This window comes from Dermacentor silvarum, chromosome 4 (genome assembly GCF_013339745.2).
Source record: "Dermacentor silvarum isolate Dsil-2018 chromosome 4, BIME_Dsil_1.4, whole genome shotgun sequence".
In the NCBI taxonomy this organism is placed as follows: domain Eukaryota; kingdom Metazoa; phylum Arthropoda; class Arachnida; order Ixodida; family Ixodidae; genus Dermacentor; species Dermacentor silvarum.
In genome coordinates, this window is record NC_051157.2 from 59,529,468 (window position 1) to 59,555,542 (window position 26,075).

Below are 26,075 nucleotides of genomic sequence, written 5' to 3' on the forward strand. Positions count from 1 at the left end.
TACTCACCCATCAACGTAGGCGCACACCTCCTCAATCAGGAGGGCACGCTCCGAGCGCGAGGCATGCGTGACGCACTTCTCGACCACGTTGCTGGCAAACTTGTGCTGGGAAAGGGGCAGCACTCTGCCCCGGACGGCGGCCACGATGCGACCTTTGTCCTCAGGCCGACCGTGCTCCAGCACGTGCTGCACCACGTAGTTGCCATACTGGTCCTGCACCAGCTGCTCAGTGTGCTGGTGGAGCTCCTCCAGCACAGGGCCTGTCTGCTCACCCGTGCAGTGCTCGAGGATGCGCTGGATCACCCGACACCCATATGGATGCGTCGACAGACCGAACACCTGTGAACATCCAAGAGAACAGAGGCATGTTTCACCAAATTACTGTGCAGATTGTTTACTTCGGCTTAACTGCGCCCCTATTTTCACCAGGAGATGCGTCCTCACCTGTCCTTGAAAGGCGTTGATGATAAATTGCAGTGCTGAGGGATCCACACATTCTATACACTTCTGCACAACGTGGTTGCCATTCTGGTCTTTTACACATTTCAGCACGTGGCCATCCAGCTCTTTCACGACCTCTTTCTGCACAGAACAGGCAAAAATGGGAATGGCATGGGAGGGAAGAAACTGCTAAAACAAGAGCATGTCAGAAATTGTCTTAGGTAGTGGAACTGAAAACTTGAATCCAAACTTCTAAAAGCAAAGTACAATCGAACCGCAATATACAGTCAATGACTGATTTTCAGACTGCAATTTTTTGGACATGCCCGATAATTCAGATGCCTTCGCGGCACCGCTACACACCCCATAGAGTCGATGGAACGTCTGAAATTTCAAACGCAAGAAACCGACTGACTTTCTGGACTGTTTGGACATGAGCGCAGGTCCGAAATGGCAATTAAACGAAGTCGATATCAGTGAAACAAAGATACAGTAATACCTCATTAACTCGAAGGAGTAAAAAGCGGGGAAAATTTTGAGATAAGCGGATTTTTGAGATGAGCAATGCTGCGAAAACTGCAGTGAAATGACTTTTTTCTAAAAATTGACCACTACTGACCAGCTTTTCAACTAAAGCTGACTCTTGATAAAGGCTTTAAAGAAAAAATAAAAACATACCAGAGTTATCAACCAGCTCCGTTTTCCAGCACTGCCATTTTATTTAGCGCAGAAAAGACTGCATAAGGCTAGTCTGCTTGGCAGTAGAACTTAGGCGTCCTCAAGCTGCTTCACACATCGTATGAGCCGATCGTTCACGCCACAGCACTCAACCTTATTTCGCAGCAAGCGAAGCATGTTTCTTACTTTTGGCTGATATCGGCACCTTTCCAAGTTTTTCGTCGTCGTCACCATCGTCTTCACTGTCCCCTCCATTTGTAGCCATCCCAGCGATTTCGGCGTCAGTAAATTCACCAGTCACCGGAACATCCCGCTCGCATAGTGCGTACTCGTGCCACGTGCGTCTCTCTCATCACATGACGTGCCACACAGTTGCTTGACGTTGTTATACCGCTAAGTTCCGACTTTACATTCGGAAAAAGCGTCCCGCTTTGTTGTAAGCACTGCAGCCTCGTGCCAAACCTCGCGGTCCAGCAGCGGAGTTTTTGTTCCACTCTCAAGCCAAATTTTGAGATATCAGCAATTTGGCCCAAAAATACTTCAAGATAAAGGGCAATAAATACATGGCACGCATGGGAAATTGTTCGGTGCCGCGGAAAATTTCGACTTAGCCAATTTTTCGAGATATGTGAATTTGAGTTAACGTGGTATTACTGTATTCTTATGATGAATATCGGATATGATGCAGGTATCTTTATATCGGACGTGACTAGGTTAGAAGGAGGTTCGAAAGTAAATGTGTTTGGGGAAGTTCATATCTCCTTGTCTCCGAAATACTCTTTCACCCCCCCCCCCCCCAAAGAAAAAAGATTTATTAGGCTTAGAATGACAAAAAAAAAAAAAAAGTCTAATAATGCCCTGCCTCATACTACACTTGGGAGGCTTAATGATTTGCTTGGATTTGTGCATGACTGATGACGTCGGCGCTTGAAGAAACGGGCCCCATTACTTTGCAACACTCGACTCTCTCGAAGGCACAGGAAGTGGCGCCTATCACACAAACCGAAACTTTTCAGAAGCAATCGAAACTTTTAAAAAAATCCCGTAAATTGATTATGGCAATAGTGCTGACCGAAACAAGAATAAAGAAAAAGTGCCGTCCCCTGGAGCGTTTTGTCAGCTAAGGAGGAGCGGGCATGGCACGCACCTTCTTATTTTGCAGGCTATAAGCAGGCCACTGGAAGCTAAGCCTGGCCAAGCCAGCGGAAAAACCAACATGACGGCCTTCAAGATCGGGTAGCGTGGCTCGAAACAAGGGGTTCAGTCTGGAAAATTGAACTCTGAGGCCTAAATTCGTCCGAAAATCCGGTTGCGAAAATGCATTAGCTTTATGGGAACTCTGACGGAGCATTTATGAAGTCGAGAATATCCAACAAGTCCGAATTTTTGAAGTCCGAAATATCCGTCATTGACGGTACTGCATTCATTGAAGAGCAAATTTGAACTGAAGTCGGACTGTTTGCGTTTGTTGTAAAAGGCAATGAAAGTAGGGGTGTGCGAATAACGATTTTTGAGACCAAATCAAATACGAATCGAATAGTGCCAGAAGCGAATTGAATCGAACATCAAATACTATGCCCGCGGGGGTGAATATTTGCCATACTTTTGCTCAAATTTTATGTTTAATTGGGCACAGCTGACCTTTTGAAATATTTGAAAAGTATTAGAAAAATATTGGCATTTACGAATAGTGACTATTCGATTCATTCGTCGAATCAAATAGTACACTATTAGATTTACTATTCAAAAGTGTAGAATATTCACACACCCCTAAATGAGAGTAATTTTATCTGTCCCCATGAGTGTTAAAACTCACTGGTGACTGCAGTAGAACCTTGTTCATACAATTTGGAAAAAAACGCAAGAAAATATGTACTAAGCGGAAAAACGTACGACCCGAAGTTGCTAAGATATCTGACAGACAACTGTACTGGTTAAAAAACACCGTTTTGGGTTCTCGATTCCAAACGAAACATGATCGTATCAATAAGGTTCTACTGTATACGCTTTTCCTAAATGCCAAGATGTCTGTAATCCTAAGGCTCAGAGAAATCAGTCAGGAGAAAGATACAGAATCAGAAAACAGGACAAAATAGGTCAACCCCCTACTCGACAAAATGTGTTTACACACCTGCTGATCAGGCGAGATGGACTCGAGGGCCTTCTGAATGACACGGCAGCCGTACATCTGCAAGGCAAGGGGCAGCACATGCCCCTTGACCTTTAGCGCTAGAGCCTGCTTCTGCTCTGTGCTGCCAAACTCAAAAAACTTTTGTATCACGTAGTTGCCAAACACATCAGTCATCAGGTTGTACGCAGCTCCCAGTATCTCCGAGAACACCAGCTGCTTCTCTGCCAGTGTTGCTCTTTCAAGCTTTTGCTGAATGAACCTGCAACCAAAGATATTCAAATTATTGCAAATGTACATGCAAATACCACTCTTCAGGTATTTGTGCTAAATAAATTTTTGTAATGCCGTTGGTTCCCTTGAAAAAGCATGAGCTCCTTCCCTGCTTGAGAATGCAGCCAGTAATTGGTGCATGCACTATGCATAACAAGGTGAGAAATACACAATGACCGCCTCGAATTCCTTGCTGCAATTCCATGACACTGTTGTCCACTAGCAAATAGATGGGACTGGTGAAAGTAAGAGCGATATGCAACGCATTTGGATTAACAGTTCGGACAGCAGAGGAACTAGAATCACAGAAAAAAAAAAAAAAAAAGTGACAATGCCATCACTGAGCAAGCCCTACCTGGACCCATGTTGATCTTGGGAGAACTCGACTATGTGGTTGGCCAGGTCCCTGAGTTGAAGGTTGGGGTAGCGGTTATTTCGGAAGTCTTCTAAGAGGCGGCTGCGGCCAGGGGGCTTCTCCAGGCTCGAGCTGGAACAGCAAATGGCAACAGCGGGTTCCAACAAGCTGTCTTCAAGGAAGATGGTTAACTGGCGAGTTGGTATTCCATTATTGAGGCAAGCAGTGCAAAAAAAAAAAAAAAAAACACACACAATAAAGGAGAGACATAGCGCTAAGTCTGTCTTTGTATCATGGTTCTCAAACTGCTTGTCTAACAACTATTTACAAAATCTTAACCACTGTTACTATGAAGAGAGCTGCTACCATAGGCTTTAATTAAATCTTGGGGTGATACGTTCCAAAACTACGGTACGATTATTAGGCACAAGTGGGGGACTCCAATTAATTTTGACCAGGTGGTGTTCTTAAACGTGCACCCAATGCATGGTACACAAGCATTTTTTCATTTCACCCCCTTTGAAATACAGCTGCCAAGGCTGGGATTTGATCCCATGCCCTCGGGCTTAGCAGTTTAACACCAAAGCCACTACACCCCCCCCCCCCCCCCCGAAGGTACCCATCGCTTTTCAGCTGTACCACTGTTTTCACTGCGTTTAGTAGAGACACCATAATGCACCAGTTTATTAGGCAGTACACTAAAGTAATACCCGTTGACAATCACCGACAATCACATTGCCTTACTTTTGCACTTGGGGCCATTATGCCTTGCCATTAATCTATACTGACTAAATGCATACATGAACATTAAAATTGATTATAATTCCGGAGACATTACAAGAAGGCGGGGGGGGGGGGGGGGGGGGGTAAAAGCAAGCATTTTATTAAATCGACAAGTGTGGTGAAATGGGCTTGTTGGTTCATCTTGAATGGCAGTAGTTGACTCCTTAGTAAAGACGGGCGCCCACCCGTGAGACGTTGCACCCGCGTCTCCTTTATTTTGTCTTCGTCTTTACTAAGCGCTCAACTACTGCCATTTTATTAAAGTTTGTCCTCCGCAAACACCTTCTATACAAGCAACACAAAAATTTAGATCACGGCGATCTTTTTGGCAACTATGTTGTTGATTTCACCTGCTTCTGGAACTTCTATGCCTAAACTTACTCGAAGCACGATCCCCTCTAGTATGTGGTAGAGTGTACCAGTGCTGCCACAAAAGTGCGACACAGACACTACAATGGAACCACGATTAACAAAAATTATGTAATAAATTAGTATGCCAGCATTAGTATGCCCGCATTGATTACAGCTCAGCTCTCCTACAGTCGAAATCGAGGGTTCGACGGAAGCCCGTCTGGTCGGGATGAAACATGAAGCAACAAAATGACAGACACCGACCAAAAGAAAATCTAAAAAAAAAAATAGAATAAAAACTGAATAAAAGACGTTTCGGTTTCCCTACGGAAGCCTTGTTCACAATGGGGTCACAAACGTCTTTTATTCAGTTTTTTTTTCTTTTCTTTTGGTCTGTGTCTGTCGTTCTGTTGCTTCCTCTACTACAGTCGAACCCCGATATATCGAATCTGAAGGGGATCACAAAAAAGTTCGATATAGAGGTAATTCGATATATAAAACAAAAAAATTTCATACAGAAATTTTCAAGGGAATTTTACAGCTGTTCCATACACACAATAATTTGTTACATGTAGGTTCCATATATCCGGGTTCGACTGTGTATGAAGGCCGGGAAAACCTTTTTTTTTATTAATAGAATTTCTGTTGCATAGAATCAAGTGTTTTTTTTTTTCCCCTCTGAAACTAATGAATTAGTGACTATCTGTTGTACTGAATAATAATGAGGTTCTCAGTTTAACAGTAGACCTGGGTTCTGCAGCAATATTTTCTTTATTGCATAAAAAGTTTTGCTCTCCTGTTTCCTCCAAAATGCGGAAGGGCTATTCCAACTTTAAGCAGATGAATTTATCAAAGGCGAATCTGCATGACAAAAAACGCATAATGTGATTCAATCACCTCTCGGAGACATGCATAGCCGACGCCGACGGCAAACAGCATTCGCCGTCGCCGTGTCAATTGCGGCATTGAGGCGCTGTGTGTGCGATCCCCACATCAGGCCGACGTCTCGCAGTGACAAAGGCCGCTACCACGTCAACTGAGGTGGCGCGCCAGTGGCGATCCTTTACGCCGAAAATAAAGTGAAACGCTCACTTCGGAGGCATCGAGCACGAGGGGCTCTGCGACACTCGCAACATGTGGCACTATGTAAGTCTCAAAACCGAATATATTCAATATTCGAAAAATCGAATAGTAGATATTCGATCCACAAATCGAATTGTTCAGACACTCACTATTCCATTCAATGCGGGGATATTCGATAATCGCATGCCGCTATTTCTTCCCAAACCCTTTGGTCAAAGCTGTGGCACGGCACAAGCCAACAAATGTCAGGCTGCACTCATTGCCACAAAGAAAACTGCCAACATATTCCCCTGAGTAGCTATTCAACCCGAGGACAAGTGCCAGCTAGCAAAATAAGGAATTTTCTCATAGCGTGTACATTAGGCAAATTATTGTGCGCACTGGTCCCGAGTGTTTTGCAAGCTTCTGTATATATTACTGCTGCAAGATTCAGATAAGTTGCTGTTCACGAGGAACATGCCAAATCATCCCGTCTTGAACAACATTGACTTTCAGGATTCACTGAGGCCCAGCAACATACCTCTTCCCATTGGTCAGCCCCACAAAGAAAACGATGCTAACATTCCTTCAGCAAACCAGGAAGAAAATAAAGTGCTCCACCCCATCAGTGCTACCTTCACTATTGAGTGATGCAGGTATAAGAAAGCAAGCACGATTCTGCCACAGCAGTTATAACTACAGCGGACTGTCCCCGAGATGAGAGTAGAGCATCCCTGGGAGGTGTAGTCAAACAAGCCTGAAGAGACGAGGGGGCACTCACTTCCTCTGGAGCGTGCGGGCGGGCACCAGTGCATTGGAAGAACCCAGGACGCTGCTGAGGGGCCCATTTCGCACCAGGTACTTGGCCTCAGCCCCAGGTGCAGCCGACATCATCCGGCTCCCAAATGTTCCTGAGTTACCAGGGAGCAATGGAGCACGCATGAATAACCTTGCAGGATGTGAATCCATTGCTTTAGCAACCTCTATTGCAAAATGCAGCCAGTGGCACAGCACACATACCAATACAGATAAAAAGAAGCAAAATCTGCAGTATTGCCCGATAAGGAGCTTACCACCACATAAGAATATCACATCTGCCCAATGCTAATCAGGCATCACTGCACTTTAGAGCAGCATAGGAAAACAAGAGAAAATAATGTGGTGCTAATGTTTCCTAACTTGGTGCCATGAATTAGCCACAAAGTTGCATCATGAGGATGGTACAATCAAGCACAAAAGTTTACGGACAACGGGATCTCAGAAAACGTTCAATTTCCGAGCAGCCTGTAACAATGGTCAGTAAAAGCGAACATCACAATGTTGTTCACATACAGTGGAACCTCGTTGATACAATTCATATACGTCTTGTGGGACAATACGTTTCTTTTTCTTTTCCAGGTAATACAATTTGGTTGGATAATACGTTGGATAATACGATGGATGATACGCTTTATTTTCCAGTTCCCGTGAAGATAGTACTAACAAGATTCCACTGTGTACTGGTAGAGGCTGTAAATTAAAATACTAGGCTGCGTTGTGAGGCTGCGCAGATATTGAGCTTTTTTTAAGATCTCGCGTTCTGTAAAATTTTGTGGTTGACTGTACATGTCGCCCAGTGCCCCTCAAAACAATATAAACAATGTGGTGCACTGCAGTGGTGCATAGGTTGAGCCATACAGTGGAGTGCGTGTAAACGTAGTAATAAAATTCAGTGAAATGAGCAAGTGGCTTTCCTGTTGTTCCCGAGGCCTCGGTGTCCGCGAGTCACAATCACCGACCTCTTCAACACAACTAAGCTTGACAAGAAACAGAGTTGATGTCTGACAGTAAAATCAGTCGTGTGCTTGCACAAGAGTATGCATGATGCCCTGCATCAAAACAGGAAAATTTCCGAGCGCTTAACACAATGGCAATGCTGACCGCCCAACAGAAACCTGTAGCAGTGCTTGGTTTGGTTGAGCCCTTTTTAGCTGTGCTTGCCATTTGCACTTTCTTTACGTCAACAGCATACAAGTACATTTTCTATTCAATTGCTTCTTGTGTTTATAATTATAGTAGACTTCTGTTAATCCTCGTTAATTCGATCTCGACTGAAGATCCCAGGTGGAGCCAATGCTTTTCTATGGGTCCACAAACTGTCATTCTTTCGACCCTAAATTTGGCCTTGACGGATAATTGAAACTTGACCAGTCAGCATGCATGTGCCTAACCCATATGGTGACTCCAATAGCGACCCCTTTAGCGTCAGCGTCCGTCTTGGCAGAGATTAGTGGACAGAGAACACGTTGGAACAAAGATTTCCCGTCAGAAACGGCTATTCTTCAGCCTGTCTAAGGAAAATTATCAACGGTAGCTCGCAATGTGATTTTGATGTTTACCAGATTCTAATAGGGCACACTTTCAATCGCAAACGAGGCTGAGCCAATTGAGGTAGAGAACTTAAATCCAGATTACGCTCAATCGCGATTGAAAGTGGCCATGTGACACTAGTATACAGCGCATATTTTGAAAAATATTTAGCCAGATATTGTCTGCACAGTGCAATCGGATATGAAACCAAAACCATGTTCACAAGCTGCAGGACGGAGCCAATCACGGTCGAGAATTTAAATCAGGATCGGGCTCGATCGTGATTGAAAGTGGCCATGCGACAATGGTATGGCCACTTTCAATCACGATAATACGCACGAATAATTGCCGGCGACTGGCCGCTCGAGGCACTTTCCGTGTATTCGCGGGTGCCTTTCACGCTTGGAAAAACACTTTTAAGTAGCACGTATTGAGCAACAGGAAGCTGTATCAGGCGTTTTTCATGTCACTGTGCAATTTTCTTATCGACATTTTTCATGTAATTAAGAAGTTGATTAACTAATTAACACTATCTAATTAGGTGGGATGAAAAAAAATCTGAGTATCTCCAAGCGACGGCAAACAACATTACGTTGGTTCTGTCCAGCTACGTAGCATTTGCATATTTTTAAAGTTTGGCAAATTTAGTAGGGGTTTTCGTTATCACTCTGCAATGCACGAGCACAGTGAAAAAAGGGTGTAATGGTTTCTTTCCTTGTATGCCCGTTCATCTGTCGGCAATAGACCTAGTGGAAAGCTTGCGGACACAAATCCGTCTCTAGCAAATGATCTGTGTGTTGCCGGTATCTTCACATCTACCCAAATTGGAATAAGCCCTTCAGCCTAAACAAAGCAAACAAGCCAATGTGGCGCGATCTGCCCGGGCAAGGTTTGAAATTATGGGGCCAGGCTCGTGCAGGCAGCTCATGGCACTTTCGGGCTCCGGTCAGGTACAGGCAAGAAAATCGGCCTGTGCAGTGCTATAAAGTATGTACTGCTTTGTCAATGGCAGGGCCACCTAACGTGCGCTTTACTACAACTGAAACATCCAACAAGGAAAGGCTTATCTGAAGCATCAGAATAATGCACTACACCAACAATGGAGCAGCACAAGAAATCCTTCAGCTCCAGACAGTTCATGCAGGCAGTGTTTGAGCTTTCTATACGCCATGTGCTTAAAATGGCACATGCCGCTCAAACAACTCAGCATATACTCTAGCAGACCTCAGGAGCGGCCGCAGCATTAGTCTGTGCTGGGCCACGCTATAAATCTGCATTAATAAATATGTAAGTCAGAAGGTGGTACAGTAGAATCTGATTGCTTCGAACTTCAAGGGGACTAGAAAATTATTTAAATAAAATGGAGTTCGATCTAAGGAAAGCTCCTTTACATGTAGTGCCCTATCAATCATGGGGCACAGCGTGCAAAACCGTCAGTGGGCCCTCAATGAAAAAAATCATCTTTCTTCCATCAGTGTGCGACTGGGAGTTCCTTGCTGCTCCTGCCGGATACGAAAGGAGAGCGCACGCCTGCTCTGGTTTAGTCTTGGCTCACCGGGCGTTTTTCCTCGTAATTTTTACGGTCCGCGACATTATGGTAGCCAACGAAGCATCGAACCTTCAGCTCAGGTTTGTCCGAAAAGCAGTGCATGGGAACAACTTTTGTTAGAAATAACCGGTGTGCAGTTTTTGAGTTCGAATTCGCAAGAGTTATTCTCTATTGAAATATAGGACTTTGCTGGGACCAACAAGGCAGTTCCAATTATCCGTCAGTTCGAAATACAGTCGAATTTCAATAATTCGAACTCGAACGGGCCCAAAAATTTGTTCGAATTAAAGAACGGGCTTATTTTTGAAGTATTAGAGCACCATAGCATGACGTACGAACAGTGCGAGTCGTGAAATATCACGGCGCACAAGCACATACCGAGTGAAGACCATGAAACTGCCCACGTCGGCCAATGCTCGCTTCCCGATAACGGCAGAAAACGAAACTTCAGGCAGCATGCGGCGCCGGCATGGCGATGGGCGCACGCGGGGACTGTCGAAGGTGAGAGAGGAGGGCAGCAGGGAAGCGGATTTGGCCTCGGCAACTCCGTCGCTTCGGTGGCTCCCCTCGCGCTCCCTCTCAACTCCCTCACCTTCGACTGTCTCCATGCGCGCCTGCTCCCGCCAGCCCGGCGCCAGCTTGGCCCGCTCCCCAAAGTTTCATTTTCTGCCGTTGAAGCGAGGCATTGGCCGGCGTGGGCAGTCTCGTTGGCCGGACTGGGCCTGCCTCCTTGACGCAAAAACGGCGACCTTGCCATTTGAGAGAGTGAAATTTCCGCTGCGGTTCTTTTTCTCTCTCTCTTTTATTTTTCTTCGCGAGGAGTTCAGGGGTCTCGCCTAAGCTTTTAGCAGCAATGCCGGCCAGGCCATGTGATTTGGCACGCTGCTGAAAGCATTGTCAGTGCGGGTATGTTCGAATTGCCAGGCGTTTTCGCCCATTGGAATACACACAACTTTGATGGGACCGCAGCGTCAGTTCAAATAAACCGGAAGTTCGAATTAACGAGATTCGACTGTAGGAGATTTTGAATTATCGGGATTTCAATGTAAAACAAATGAAATCATTTCGCACTTACAAGACAATGAAACCAGTAGGTATCCCTGTCTACATTGAGCATATGTACTGAGGAAGCAAAGCTACTTAAAATACTAAAGCTAATTTTATAGTTTTGTTTATTTGCTTCTGAATCCAGCTTCACACGACGTTTCCCCCAGTTTTGCATTTACATACGCACATGTTATTCATAAGATGCAGTTAGAAAAAAGATGCATTGTACTTCCTGCACTGTTATGTATATTGAGCAATCATGAGTAAATTACTAGTGATATTTCTTAGAGTGGGTGCTACCCACTAATGATATTTATTCAATTGCCTGCGCTGTGAAATCCGATACGAAACCAAAACCATGTTCATGGTTTTTATATGCTTCACTGCAAAGCACGGCGACTTTGCGACGAAGCTGACTAAAACACTGTGCGGCAGAACTGACTTTATGAAATTGGTCACCAATGTGCAACACATATTAGTGCCCATTTTTCTCACTAAGAAATCTGCCTTGTTTGGGAGCTCAGGGGTGGGACTGCCTGAAGTCATTTTGGAACACTTTTTGGTGCAAGTAACATTGCATTTTGGAGCAGCTTGGAGCAGATGAAATTTCATTTTGAAGCGAGATAAAATTTCATTTTTAAGCAGTTTGGAGCAGGACAATATGAATTTTGGTGGAACAATAGAATATGGCAGCGCACTTCGAAACGACGACGAAACACAGAATAAACCAACACGAAGCGCGCAGCAGAAGTGCGCTTCGTAGCTATAGCGTACTAGAATATGGTGAGTGGATCGAGTGGCGGCTCTGCGCATGCTTTCCTGTAGAGCCGAAAACATTGGTGGCACTACGACAGAACTATGTTCCCACGCCGACGCTCATGGCGATAGTGAAAAATGTTCCCAAATTATGCGGTACAATCGACGCGGTAACACAATTTCTGGGTCACCATACATGTATGTCACCGCACACCCAGAGAGCCGCAATCAACCCTGTGCTGGTATAACGTAAAACTATTCCAATCTTTTTATTGTGATAGCAATTACCGTATTCACTTGAATCTAAGCGCACTTTTTTTTTTTTGATAAAACAGGTCCAAAAATTGCATGTGCGTTAGAATCAAGTATGACCCGAAATCTGCGTTACCACATAGCCGTCGCATTTCAAAATAGCTGCCTCGTACGCGCTTCGAACACTCTAACTCTAGCCTAGCTGCCGCAGCTTCCTCCATGTGCTGCAGTACGTGTGCTTAGGCACTAGTCTACCGTCTGTATTCTCGTTTTCCGTGTCTGCTCTATCAGCATGACATGCTGAGTTTATCATGATTTAAAAGGAAAGGATCATGTGTACGGAGACGGACAGAAATTGGGCTGCATCACGGGCGTTCGGAGAATCCAAAACTTGTGTGCGGGACTGGCACAAACAGGAGAGGATTTTCGCCAGCAAAGCATTGCGGAAAGGTTTCAATTTACTGAAGCAGGGCGTATTCTGCGACGATCCACTTCGGCAATACGATCACCTTGGCCCTATCTTGAAAGCGATCCGCGATGGGGAGAGTCCGCCGTGAGGCATGCTAGCACGAAGGTCAATTCGCTCGCCCCGCTTTGTCACTCCAGCGTTTTGACAGCCAGTTTCTGCACTCAACGAGCGAGATGTGTTTATATTTGCTTGTGCTCGCGCGACACGATGCTTGTTAATTTAATTACCAAGCGAATGTTTACAAGCATATATGGCCGATAAAAGTACTATCCTTACTTCGCATAGTTGTCTACTAATTTGCTATTGCAATCAATGCTTCGCGTTTCGGTCGAAACTGCGACTTTTTATTCCATATCTGACATTAGCCCTTCGTGATCACAATGCCCACATGGGCCTAGTGGGCATAAAAACAGATTTAAATATGATTACGATATACTGGCCCTGGGGACAGAGACGCCCGCCGGCTGAACCCGCTGCAGCGAGCATCTCAATGCTTATTCCAAATGGAAAAATTGCCTTTGAGAGAAGCAAGAGAGCTTACAGAAGGAGGAAGCCCAATTTAACAGGAAACGAGCACATTTTTACCACGAATCATTTAGCTCAACCTAAAGTTGTGGCGCTAAAACATGCAGATCCCATGCATGATGACTAAGTAATGACGATGGCGGTGTGATGACAATGGCATCATGGCAATGGGATGACAACTGTATGAAGACGATGGTGTGACAAAAATTAGATGATGAAGCTGGGATGACGATAATACAACCACTACAGCATCATGATGATAGTATGACCACAAACCACTCTAAATCTCTGCTTTAGCTTTCCAGTTTTGCAGGAGGCTGGGCGATAAAATGGCGGCAACTGTAGAAGCGCACATGGAGATGGGAATTTGGGGAACTCGACTATGGAAGAGCTGTAGAGGTGTGCAATCCTCGCTTGCTAAGCTACACCAGCAGAAAACAGCAAAATGGCAGCAGTGCAAGGAAGAGAAACAATCTCAGTAGCATGTGCGACAAGTTGCCCCCATTTAGCAAAATTTTCAGCTGTCATGTACCCACTTGACGAAACAACAGGAAAGTCGCATCGTAAAAAGGCTTTGCTGTATCAGCAGAACACTCTTCCATAAAGCGTCATTAAGAAAGTAGTGTGCTCTCACCTCCTTCAGCAATGGCCGGAGCCAGCACATTCTAGGCACGTAGTAGCCCAACTCTTGCACCCATGTTTCACTTCCTCCATGTGCACACATGATGAGTGCGTGTGATAAATGATGTTTGTTAGATAAGTATGTTTTTTAAAGTAGCAGAAAACACCTTTTGGAGCAGTTTGGAGCAATTGGAGCAGCAATCACATCACTGAGTTAGTAAGCGAATGTTTAGAACTATACTTGCTTTGTATAGCTGTCGACTAATTAGCTATCGCAATCGATGCTTCGCCTTTCGGGAAAAAGTGCAATTTTTTTTTCTCACTCCCTCTAAGCGCACTGTTAGACATCGCGACCCTGTTTCGGAAGTGAGTCGTTTCAGATATTACGGACTTCAGATAAAACGGACATTTTTTGACAGATTATAAGGGCCAATTGTAATGAGAGTCAACCGTAATGCATTTTTGCGATTGATTTTTCAGACGAATTTAGGCCCCAAAGTTCGATTTTACACAATAAAAAACCGCTCATTACGAGCCACGCTACCCAATCTTGGAGGCCACCATGTTATATTTTCCACTGGCTTGGCTTCTAGTAGCCCGTTCTATGGCCTCAAAGAAACTGTTTTATTACGCGAGATGTTGAATGTTAGTGAAAAAAATAATTGCAGGCTTGTGTTGCTGGAAGCAAAAACAGGAACTCTCGAAAATTTTCGTGAAGTATATTGAAAATCCATGTAACAGACGCTCAAATTTAAATTGCTGTTATACACTGGTTCTGTAAGAGGGCGGTGCTGCTGCATGTAGGTCTGAAGAATCAAGTGAGTCGAAAGAGATGGGCTCTAAAAAATCGGCCAACACTGTCCTTGCATTGTCTTGAAACCAGATTGGCCTTTACTGGACACAAAGATTATAAAATCACAGCTGTCAATATGAGAATCATAAACAAGCTCTAGAAAAGTTGCAAATTGCTGGGCTATTGGTGCTGTATGTAAAGGCAAAGTGCTTTCTGTACGAATACAGCGCTCCCCTTCATAGAAACGCTATGAAGATCTGGCATTTTACACTAAAATAGAAAAAACTGTCAGGTGTGCTTACCTAAGCTGAGGTTGGAAGAGGATCCATTGAGGGAGGGTGGTGGAGGTGTCAGGCTCTGGGGCAGCATGCCCACTGGGCCTGGAGAGGCCGCCACTGTGCCGAGAGCCCCGTAGAACTGGCTTCCCTTGGCACCCAGGGGCCCCCCTGCTGCTGCCGCCGAGTAGGCAGACTCGAGGGTCGCAGCAAAGGGGCCCCGACTGCCTCCCAACATGTTTGCCCCACCATCACGACGTTCCAGTGAGTCTCGCCTGGGGGATTCGGTGCTCCCACCTAGACCTGCAGCAAAATGGTCCAATTCCAGCGGTCAAACAGGTGCACCTCTGAAGATCCATTCACACGGGAGAGAAATACACTTTTCCACTGCAAGGGGAACATGTAGAGAACCACTGTTGCCTTTCCTTTGTCAGGCATAGCAGTGGCAGTCGCCTCCTGTGGTTGGTTTTAACATGTCAAAGCAACATTGAGCTTATGAGACATTGTAGAGGAGGGCTTTGGATTAACTTTGCCTACCCCAGGATACTTTAAACCATGCACTTATATCTGAATGCACAAGCAGAACTACAGTTGCTGTGGCCACAGCTCTATCTGCCAGAGCTATCACTTTTCATCAAAGAATGTACTCCAGAGGCAAGCTTGCTTCAATGTCATCAAGCAAACTGTGAGGAGAGAGTGGCGGCATAAGCGGACCGAGTGCTTCAATTGAGGTAAGGCAAGGCACGGTTGACTAGTTGTCGAAGAGAGGACCAGGTGGCAGGAGTTGAACGACAGCGTGAAAATGCAGATTTGAAGTATTTCTCTAAACTTCCCTCTAAAAATGAAGCTCGGTGTGAACAATGCAAAATGTCAGTGAAGACGCCAACTGGAACAACAACTTTTTTAAACCACTTGAAAAAGCATCTGAGCTTGTACGCGGCCCACAAAAAACGCGCTGCACATGAAAGACAAAAGAAGGCTTGCACGCATCCAATAATTATCTTGCATGCCACTTTGCGGCAAAGATTTATGAATGGCGACTATTCGATATTCGATTAGAAAATATTTGGCCAATATTACTATTCGCTTCGAACTCAAAATCCACTATTCGCACAAACCTACATCACACCCAATTGCAAACCCCAGTCCGAGAACTTTTCACACAAATAAACCTGAACTACGGCCAGCTCATATAATCATAAACAAGCTACAATTGATTTCCGTTAATTTGACCCAGACAGCACTGACGAAATCAATTGAACTATCTGGCAGGTCGAAGTCAACAAGATGCAAAAAAGACACCATAACACACTACTGCTTCAATTTGGCCTTACTTTTCTGATTCTAACACATTCGCAAATTAAACGTGTCCACTTTCTATGTATCCAAAGTAGAAAACTAACATAGGAATCACATTAAAGCTCATAAACAAAACAGAAATCTAACACACACCTGTTCCTTTAGCAAGAAAATTGGGCATATGCTGCACAACAGCAGTCGGTTTCCTAAATTCAGCTTTGCTGCACAGTTTTTAAAGTCAGCTTCACCAGAGTACATCCGTGTTGTGCAAGAAAGCACATAAAAACTGCAAAGGAGGTTTTGGTATTTTTGGTATTGTGTTCGATTGCACCGCGCAGGCAATTTCCAGCCCAATATACCTTAAGAAAAAAACAAGAGAAAGAGAGAAAGAGGCTGCGTGATCAAATCGGGTAAATACAATGTGAGCTACAATTATTGCTTAAAAATCTTCCTAGGGAGGGCTGAAAATAGGCGCTTTTGACGGGAGATGACGTGTGAACTCTTTCCTTACCATGAGAAAAATAGGTGTTTTTTTTTAATGTTACGGCAGATGTTTTTTTCTGAAGGAACTACTGCACTCAATATTTAATGTAATACATAAACAGAAAGCAAAATGAATGCACTTTTCACGCATAATGGTTTTATTAACGAGATATATGTCATAAAAACATATAAATTGTTAAAATCAAGATTGTGCAATAAAATTGAACAAAGTTTGTAAAGACATGCTTGTATCTACTAAGAAAAAAAAATGTTACGAAAATTATGAGATATACAAAATGTATTGCCATTCATTGGGCACTATCTCCAAAAAAATCTAAATTTTTCAATGAACAAGTATTCCGCTACAAAAATTTCACGGCAAGCACTACAGTTGGGCGTGCCGGGATGCGGCCGCCCATGTTCCGGGCTGGTTTGCGTCGTCGCTTTCAGACTCAAAGTCCGACAAAAAGTCTGTGTCCTCTGACTCGCGGCTATCCAATGTATCGATAAGATCAGCCACAGAGGCAGCGGAATCGCGATATCTGCGATCTCCCGAAGCACGCACGCCGTTTCTGGAGCCGGACATTTTCGCGTTCTGCTTTGACGTTCGTGAAACTTCAGAGCGCGTTTAAAAATCACCGCTTCGTGGGAAAAAGCGAACTGCTTAGCAAACTAATAGTTCTCCTTCACGTTCGATAGCGCAGTATATCCGTGAGCGGCGCGGAAGGTCTCCAAAGAGGCATTTGAAACCATCGATAGAGGGCTAAGCATGCCCAATAGGCGCGGTACGGAAAGAGTTAAACACAGTCATCGTCCCATATAACTCCACTCCTTCCTTCCTTCCTTCTTTCTGGGGTTTTACGTGCCAAAACCAGTTCTGATTATGAGGCACGCCGTAGTGGAGGGTTCCGGATTAATTTTGACCATCTGGGTTTCTTTAACGTGCACTACAACGCAAGCACACGAGCGTTTTTGCATTCCGCCTCCATCGAAATGCGGCCGCCGCGGCTGGGATTCGATCCCGCAACCTCGTGCTCAGCAGCGCAACATCTTAGCTAACTGAGCAACCACGGCGGGTCATATAACTCCACTGACCCAGACAATGCCACTAAAGGGTTGCTATTGGGGTCACCATGGGGATCAGGTCAAGTTATCCAGTGAACACCCAAAGAAATGCACGGGTGCCGACACAGGACCTTCGGTTGAGATTGAAATGACACTTAACCGAAGTCGAATTAATGGAAGTCAACTGTATAATATCTAAATGCCCCCCAAAAATCAGTTTAGTGTCCAAGAGCAGCTATTCACGGGCAAGCTCTTAGGAACACTTTCAATGTAAGAGTACCCTATACAACCTGTGCATAAGAGGCACAGATTGCTCAAAATACTCAATGTTTCTTTTGCAGAGTTCAGGAAAGGTGGCAGCAAAGAAGTCAGTACTGCACCTGCTGTACCTCTGCATACTATTATAAGAGGTAAATAAATGTGTCTCAAGAATAAAGGAACATCTCATACTGTGTATTCACTCACATAATGCTAGCACTCCTTTTTCGCATAAAACCGACGTGAAGCTGGGGGGTGCAATAATTACACAGGAATAATTTTACGGTGGAACGTGCTAAGTGCTAAAGAGAGAGAGAGAAAAAAAGTGATTGTAAATAGCATTTCTCATGCCAGCCACTGTAAGATCAAACCGAATATAACTTCCAAACAGCACTAATGTTTGTAATAAATGCACAGGTTCTACACAAGCAGGAACTGTGAAGGCCGTTTATTTGAAGACACTAGTTGAACCTACAATCACTGAACGAATAAATAAAGTGACTGGCCCGACCATGGCCAGCATCTTGTTTGCTGCTGATCAGCCATTTCAAATGGCACAGCCATATCTCCACAGACCTCGGCAGGTGTTGAAGCTTGTGGGGAGCACAAGCCGCCACCTTCTCCCACGGGCGTTCGCCGTCGCTTGCGCACGTAGCGCACGCGGCGGGAGCCGGGCGGACACGGGAGAGATGCACTTTGCCCTCTCCCAGTTCTCGCTCGTCTCTCGCGACGCGCGTACCCACGCAGGAAGAGGGAAAGTATCCGAAGGGCGAGGAGGACATTCCCCTCTCGAAAAGGTAAAAAGGTATAAAAGAGCGCGACCGAGAGACCCCCGGGCTCTCTCCGACCTCGCTATTCCTGACCTGCCACTACGGATATACCCGCTGCAACCCGTGAGTGACCTCGTTTGCGTGACTATCACAAGCGACGAGGCAAGCCTATTTTATTACTTATTATACAGAGTGGACTTCCCTCTGCAAGTGTGTTTTATTCGTCGCAGCAATAAACGTTGAGTTGACTCGCTTGTTGCCTTATTCACCAAACCCTAAAGTAGCTGCGATAATACGCGCTACGGGTTGGGGAAGACCCCCACAAGCTGTTCCCACTGTTCTGTGGTGTGCAGCAAAACCAAAGTGATCGGCAGCTTGCTCCTTGCTTGGCTAGAATGCCATAATGTCTCCCCCGGTCAACAAGCTGAAGTTCTTGATGCTTCAGGACAAGGTGGCCATTGTCACCAAAACAACCAAGAAAAGGTAGGAAGAAGATCAACATTGACAAGGAATGCGTCCCATCAATGTGGACTTGTTTATGGTGCTTGAGATGGTGGCTGCGGCATGGGCTGCCACGCCTCTTGCTGTGATTGAGAACTGTTTGAAGCAAGCAAATTTTGGTGCCACCCAGAAGGCATCATGTACAGATCCAGAATCACTGGACAAGATTTGCCTAAAGATGTAGATCATATCAGTTCCACTTTTGCTGACCGACACATGGCGGCACACACTGTGCTGCCAACAATACTGTTCCGGATGATGCCGGTATCAACTTCGTTTGCAAAGATGAAGACAACAAAATGATTCACAAAGCCATTACGGCGAGCTGTCATCGCCATACCATTATAAGCAGCGAGTGCAAAACAGATGACATTGAGGACAGAGACGCAAACCATGAAGAGAACACGACGAAGCAGCAGGATGTGCTCGACACCTTTGACAAAATTCGGTTGACACAACGATCATAAGTCCGCATTCTTTGCAATGTAATGCTATTATTCAGTGAACAGTCAAGAATGTAGTAGTAGCTCGCTCCTCCCCAAAATCACTCTGCACCAAGCCCTTTGTCCCTTCCTGCTTTGAGAAATAGTACCTTACAAGTGTCACTCCCACGAAAACATGTCCCAGCAGTTTAACAATGAGCATGCCAAAGTGGACTCACCTATGCCCACGGGGCCAGCAGGTGATGTTCCAATGGGTCCGAGAGATGAGGATCCTCCATAACCGACCCCCAGACCAGATGCAAATCCCCCTGAGAAGGCAGATGCACCAGCACTTGGGTTGTAACCCCCTGACCCAGCAGCCCCAAATGGATGGCTAGATCCCCCAGTTGCTGCAGAGAAGAGACCTGACCCCTGGGGGCCTTGTGGGGGACCATTGCCAGCTGTTGCCCCTGCACTGCCAGAGCCCAGCAGACGTAGGCTGCCACCATTCAAGGACCCTGCATATTTGAGGAGAAAGCATGCCGAAGATAAAATGCACAATCTTTGAAAATCACACCTCCTTGAATGTGCATGAGCACTGTAACGGTACAGCAAGCAGTGAATCACGACATACCTTATTTACTCGAATCTAACGCGCACTTTTTTCCGATAAAACAGGTCCAAAAATTACGTGGGCATTAGAATCGAGTACGATGCAAAACCTGCGTTACCATATAGCTGGCCACAGTAATATAGCCGCCTCGCACGCGCTTCGAGCCTAGCTACACTCAAGCCGAGCTGCCGTAGCTTCCTCCATGTGCTGCAGTACACGTGCTTAGACATTAGCCTACCGTCTGTCTTCTTGTTTTCTGCGTCTGCTCTATCAGCGTGAAAGTGGCGAGTTCATAATGATGCCACATCTAAAAGGAAGTGATCATGTGTGCGGAGACAGACGGAAATCGGGCCACATCGCGCGCATTCTGAGAATCCGAAACTTGTGCGCAGTCCGCAAACAGAAGGAGAGGATTTTCGCCAGCAAAGCAACGCGGGAGGGTTTCAGTGCATCGAAGCAGGACTTATTCTGCGACGATCCATTTCGGCAATACAACCACCTTAGCCCTATCTTGAAAGAGATTGCGACGAGAAAAGTCCGCCGCGCGCTGTGTTTTCGCCGCTTATAGGTCGCGTTAAAGCGAGAGGCATGCTAGCACGAACGTCAATTCATTCACCGCGCTTCGTCACTCCAGCATTTTGACAGCGAGTTTACGCGCTCAACGAGCAAGATGTATTCATGTTTGCCTGTGCGCGCATGACACCGTGCTTGTTAATTTAATTAGTAAACGAATGTTTTATGGCCGATAAAACCGCTATCCTCACTTCGTATAGCGGTCTACTAATTTGCTATTGCAATCGATGCTTCGCCTATTGGGCGAAACATATATGCATTAATTTTGTCCTGATGAATAAACCTCTTTATTACAGCTGTGATCGGATCACAAGCGCCACCGGCCCTGGTTGCGGATCCGATGACTCGGCAAACTAGGTCTGCTGGGTCCCAGTCATCCGCGACAATCAGCGGAGCCACACTGAGGACAACCTCGTGAAAAATTTCCGTTTATGTAAAACAAAACAGCTGTGCAAGGACATTTGTTTTCCCCTTCTTTGCTAAGTTAAAAAGTATTCCAAGCACGTATGTGGCACACCGGCTCTGGATGAAGCCTACACACCTATTTGCTCATTTGTATTATGTGTCCTGAATCGTATGCAGCAAGTTGGATTGCGACACCGCACTAAAAGATCGCTTGCAAGTTCGCATCATGTGTCTCGTGCTTTAGCATGTAGTACAAAGAAGTACAGCCGAACCCCGCTATAATGAAGTCACATCAGCCATGAAAATGCCATTGCTATACTGATAGTCATCATAATCATTCACGCTGATATCACCAAAAAAACATGGCGATCTGGTCTATGCCTAAGAAACGCAAGAGGGATGCCTCCGACGGGCGAGCAAAGGGTCTCCTGCAGATTTCAAAGGTCCGTCGGCATCTTGCTGTGCTGATATGAGACACGGAAACATCAGCACATACACCCGCTCTGCACCACCGCAAAGATGCAACCATGTGATCAGTGTTATTGTGTGGGATGGGTACATAGGCTTGATGACTGTGGTCCAACAAAGCCAAGCTATCGCCGTGGACAGACTTTCAGACCGGAAGGAGACGACACTTGAATCTGCACTCCGCTACTACGGCTGTCCGTCTAGCCCGTGCGTGCAATCGCACAATTGATCAAAAATAAGGTTTACCAGTGCGAAAATATTGACGGCGAGCTTCCCACAATGATTTGTCACGAGCTGCTCTATCAGCCATACTGCTTATGCTTAACCAGTGCTGCTTCCGGCAACCGAAGTTCTGGTTTCGTGACTTGACATGCAGGCAACTCTGTTCATAGCTGCGATAATTGCGGCATCATGTAAACGGTGGTTATGCCCGAATCATTGTGCAACATCGAAAATTTCGGTTTTTGCTGTTATACATTAAGGCTAAGAGTGGCTGTGCCACATCGAAGTCCGAATAATTCGGCCTGTTCGAAAAATCGTGAATCTCAAAAATCACCCGGAGACTGTACCTTAAATTTTTGCTACTAGAATAATGTGATCGAGCGGCCGCACGCAACAGTGACGCTGCTGCAGAGGCAGGGTTCCTTCCGGTGCCTGGGCAGCCTGAGCAAGTATATACTTTAAGGCATATGCAAACAAAAAATTTGTTTTGCTATAACCAATACCGCTTCAAACCCCACATTTTCGATTTCATTATAGCAAGAGAGTGCTCCCCTGAAATTAAAGCATGACCAACCAAATTTTAGATTTACTTCGTTATACCTGATAATTCTTATATCCGTGTTCGTTATATCAAGGTTCGACTGTGTCACATCCCAACTTGATGGAGAATGAAATAAGGAACTGCATCGTCTATGCTGTACATGCACTACATGTAACAAAAGTAGAGAGACTAAATTCACTCATACTATTATGAAACAACGGTACTTAAAGGGCCCCTAAACCATGTCATAGTTTTTGAACATTTCAAGTAAACGCGCATTGAGTTCAGAATGCCGTCACAATCAATGTTGCCAAGCGCTGCAGCGCTACGCACCGCAGGTGCGCCAAAAAAAAAAAAAAAAGAGACAATGCTGTCCTCCTCTCCTGGCCTTTCCGGTATCCCCAGCGGTCGTCATGATGTCACCAGGGTGCATCTGGTGATGTCAACCGGGTCGATGATGTCGATTGGTCGAGCAAGAACCTACGACTTCCGGTTAGTCTGCTAGCAGGTAGGCACGCTCCCTGTTCTTCCTCGCTGCGTTGCTCGCTTGCGAATAGGTAATTAAAGCCTGCAACGCAAGTGCCAAATTGCTCGCGTTCCCACACAGTCATGCTTAGCAGTCTGATTAGCTGCGCGAACAGAGTGCGACAATGTTGGCCTTTCAATACGTGCGCGCAACACAGCAACACGCTTTGCATGAGCACGGGCCAGCACGGCAGCAACAGCGGATAGCCGAGAGGCGCTGAGGCCCGGCTAAGGCCCGTCCATGTTACCGGCACGGTATCTTGCCGCACGCCGTTTGCCATTCGTTCCGACAGCAGTTTGGTCGCGAACGGCGAGACCAACCTGCTGTCGAACAGCAGCCCGCGAACGGCGAGATTTCCTTGCCGTACGTAGAAAGGATGAGACCGGGACTCATTTGTGCGGCAGCCTCACTGCAGCTGATTACTCGACGGCGCCAATATAGTCGCTAGGCCTTTTCCGGTTCCCTTTAAAGTTACAATGGATGGCGCTTCAAAATGAATTACCGCCGCTCATGAGCCGCAATATTTTATTTATTTATTCACAACATATCTTATCGTTGTTGCACTTCGCAATAATTGTACACAAAGAAGAAAAATACGCTGACATTAGGAGTGCCGTCTGCTGCGATGCAAGCACAGCCGAGCCGGTCGTCTCCCATCAGTAGCTGTGCGCTGCAGCTGAGCTCTTGCTCATGTTAAAACGTTTGACAGCGGATATTGTTTTTCATAAAATGTACAATTTATGCATCGCTATATCTAGCGGAAATAATTTTGCTAAGAACAGAAGCTGCAGCCGGTGTTTTCATAGCCGGCGGCGGAGGCACGCAGCTTCGTGCGTCGTCCATTGGCCCGTCGATCTTGCAGCGGGCGCTGCGCCGTCCGAACTGCCATATACTTTGGACACCTCTCGCGCGGCAGATGTTCTACAGCACTGGAGGTCAGTTCGTCGTCGGTATAGACAGTTTCATCCAGTGCCACCGCGCTCTGGCAACGCCGTGTGCCGGCATCCGGCGCCCCTAGGAAACTTCCGGTAGCCGTTCCTTTTGCTCGTTTTTGCTGGTATTTGTTCGCTCGCGCGCTTGTCCTGCGCATATTCTGTGTTATTTTTCGGGCATATCGATATAAGTGCGACTTGTGGCATTCAGTGTGTTTTGTGACGGCGAGTAGCTCTTGGAGCATCGACTGTTTTCCTTACGTTTACTGCTCAACGGTGTTTTTCAAATCTGGGAGCCTACCAAGAGATTTGCTCTGCTCACTTCATCCAAGGTACGTTACTACATGGAGTAGCCGGACTGCTATAATGCTGAATAATAAAAGTCATACTGCACGATTGTTCTGGCCGTATGTCGTGCAACTCACGCGAGAGCAGCTAGACTCTAGCCCCGAGTTTGCCCGCTCGTCCAGTTTCTTGCCTCGACGTGGATCGCCATGCTACGAACAAGAGTTAAAATTATTGCTTAGCGGGTGCCATGCTGCCGCCGTTTTATTTTAATGTTTTTCGTATCTGGGGCACAAGTGCACTTCTGCAGCTTTACTACCTAGGTACATGTGCGCACTGGTTTATCATGTTTAACGTCCCAAAGCGACTCAGGCTATGACGGACGCCGCAGTGGAGGGCTCCGGATGATTTCGACCACCTGTGGCTCTTTAACATGCACTGACATCGCACAGTATGCGGACCTCTAGCATTTCACCTCGATCGAAATGCGACAGCCGGGACCCAAACAGCGTCTTTCGGGTCAGCAACCGGGCACCGTAACCGCTGAGCCACCGCGGCGGCATGTGAACATTCGTATCGGTAACGTATCGGTATCGCAGAGCAGAATCGCAGAAAAGTTAGCGATTTCCGTGCATGCATGTAGGAAGTTTCGGCCACATTCTAAAAGCATTTACGAATTAACGGGGGCCAATTATGGATTGCAATCTCGTGCCCAACACTACAGGTTTCACTTTGTTATAACTGTGGTAAATTCGTGAGCATTTAAGTTAGTCCCATTTCAGCCGACCTAGGCTTCTTGCACTAAACGACTTTTGAGAATGTACAGTTATTAGTGAATACATATTGAAAAGCAGAAGCAAGGCATATGACGCAGAAAACATGTGCATATACACATGCACAGGTTGCCACTTCATCCTCCATCTTGCAGCACTAAAAGTGCCATTGCGAAATGCAAAAACGCGTGTGTGCTTGTGTTGTAAGGCACATTAAAGAACCCCAGGTGGTCAAAATTAATCTGGAACCTTCCACTACGGCAAGCCTCATAATCAGAACTGGTTTTGGCACGTAAAACTCCAGAAAGAAGAAAAAAAGTGCCATTAAAGTTTTTCTAGTTTTTGGCAGTCCCATTACCTGCCTTGAAAACAACAGTCTGCGTTCATTGCATGTCCTCACTAAGATGCTCCGCTTGTTGCTTCGGGGTTGTAACTGAGGGAAGGTGTTTGGAGCCTGGCAAAAACGAAAATCGCACTACATCATTGTCCAGTGGATCGGGCAGCTCTCTGCCTCTAAACATCAGTTTTTGGCGATACCGATCTTTTGCTTCAGTGCTAACCGCCTTAAAGTAGTCGCTCGTCATCTCGACAATATTCACGATGTAAAATCAGGTCATCACAGATTCCACCAAGCAGTGCAAACATCGACATCGCGCATGCCTTTAAACAACATAGCCGGAAGTGCTTCTAGCTCTCCTGCCGGAAGTTCCGATGGGGCAACCAATCAGCGGCAAGCGAGGTTTTGTTTAAACACTGAAACCGTCTATATCTTCCCACTAGCGCGGACGTGCCTTAAGGGGGGACGTGGCTTTGAAAATCATCTTCCTGATTTCTCCATGGATTTTGATGAAAATTGGCACAAATGTTTAGAATGTCTCCCTGATACTTCCATAAAAGTTTCAGAGTGATACCTTGAGAATATTTTATTGAGCAGAATTTTTCTCTGTTGAACTTTCTGGAGGGCCTGGGGAGCTTAAAGAACATGATGGAAGGCTCGTTGAGTATTGACTGCATAGCTCAATGCGTGCTGAAGGTCGTGACAGTCTTACTTTTTTTTTTTCGCAACACAAATTTTTTATATAGTCATTTTTCAAGTTACCTTCGCACCAAGCACACTTTCGGGGTGAACGAATAGCCATGCCATAAATTTATAAAAAGTCAAGATAAAAATGCGAGACTGTCTCGACCTGCACTGTAGTCCAAGGAACGTGACAAAAAAAACAGAATCAAAA

General features: G+C 45.7%; 1 protein-coding gene across 4 annotated transcripts in view; it reads right to left on the bottom strand.

Annotated features, from left to right (window-relative positions):
• The window catches only part of LOC119450094 (pumilio homolog 2), a 110,150-nt gene that overhangs the window by 16,515 nt on the left and 67,560 nt on the right, over positions 1-26,075 (bottom strand). For all 4 annotated transcript variants that reach the window (XM_037713456.2, XM_049665634.1, XM_037713455.2 and 1 more), the window contains 7 exons: positions 19,745-20,023; positions 14,735-15,010; positions 6,853-6,982; positions 3,876-4,007; positions 3,251-3,509; positions 445-582; positions 8-339 (listed from right to left, as the gene is read on the bottom strand). In XM_037713456.2, the coding sequence (XP_037569384.1) occupies positions 8-339; positions 445-582; positions 3,251-3,509; positions 3,876-4,007; positions 6,853-6,982; positions 14,735-15,010; positions 19,745-20,023 (1,546 nt within the window). The remainder of the gene's footprint in view (positions 1-7; positions 340-444; positions 583-3,250; positions 3,510-3,875; positions 4,008-6,852; positions 6,983-14,734; positions 15,011-19,744; positions 20,024-26,075) is intronic.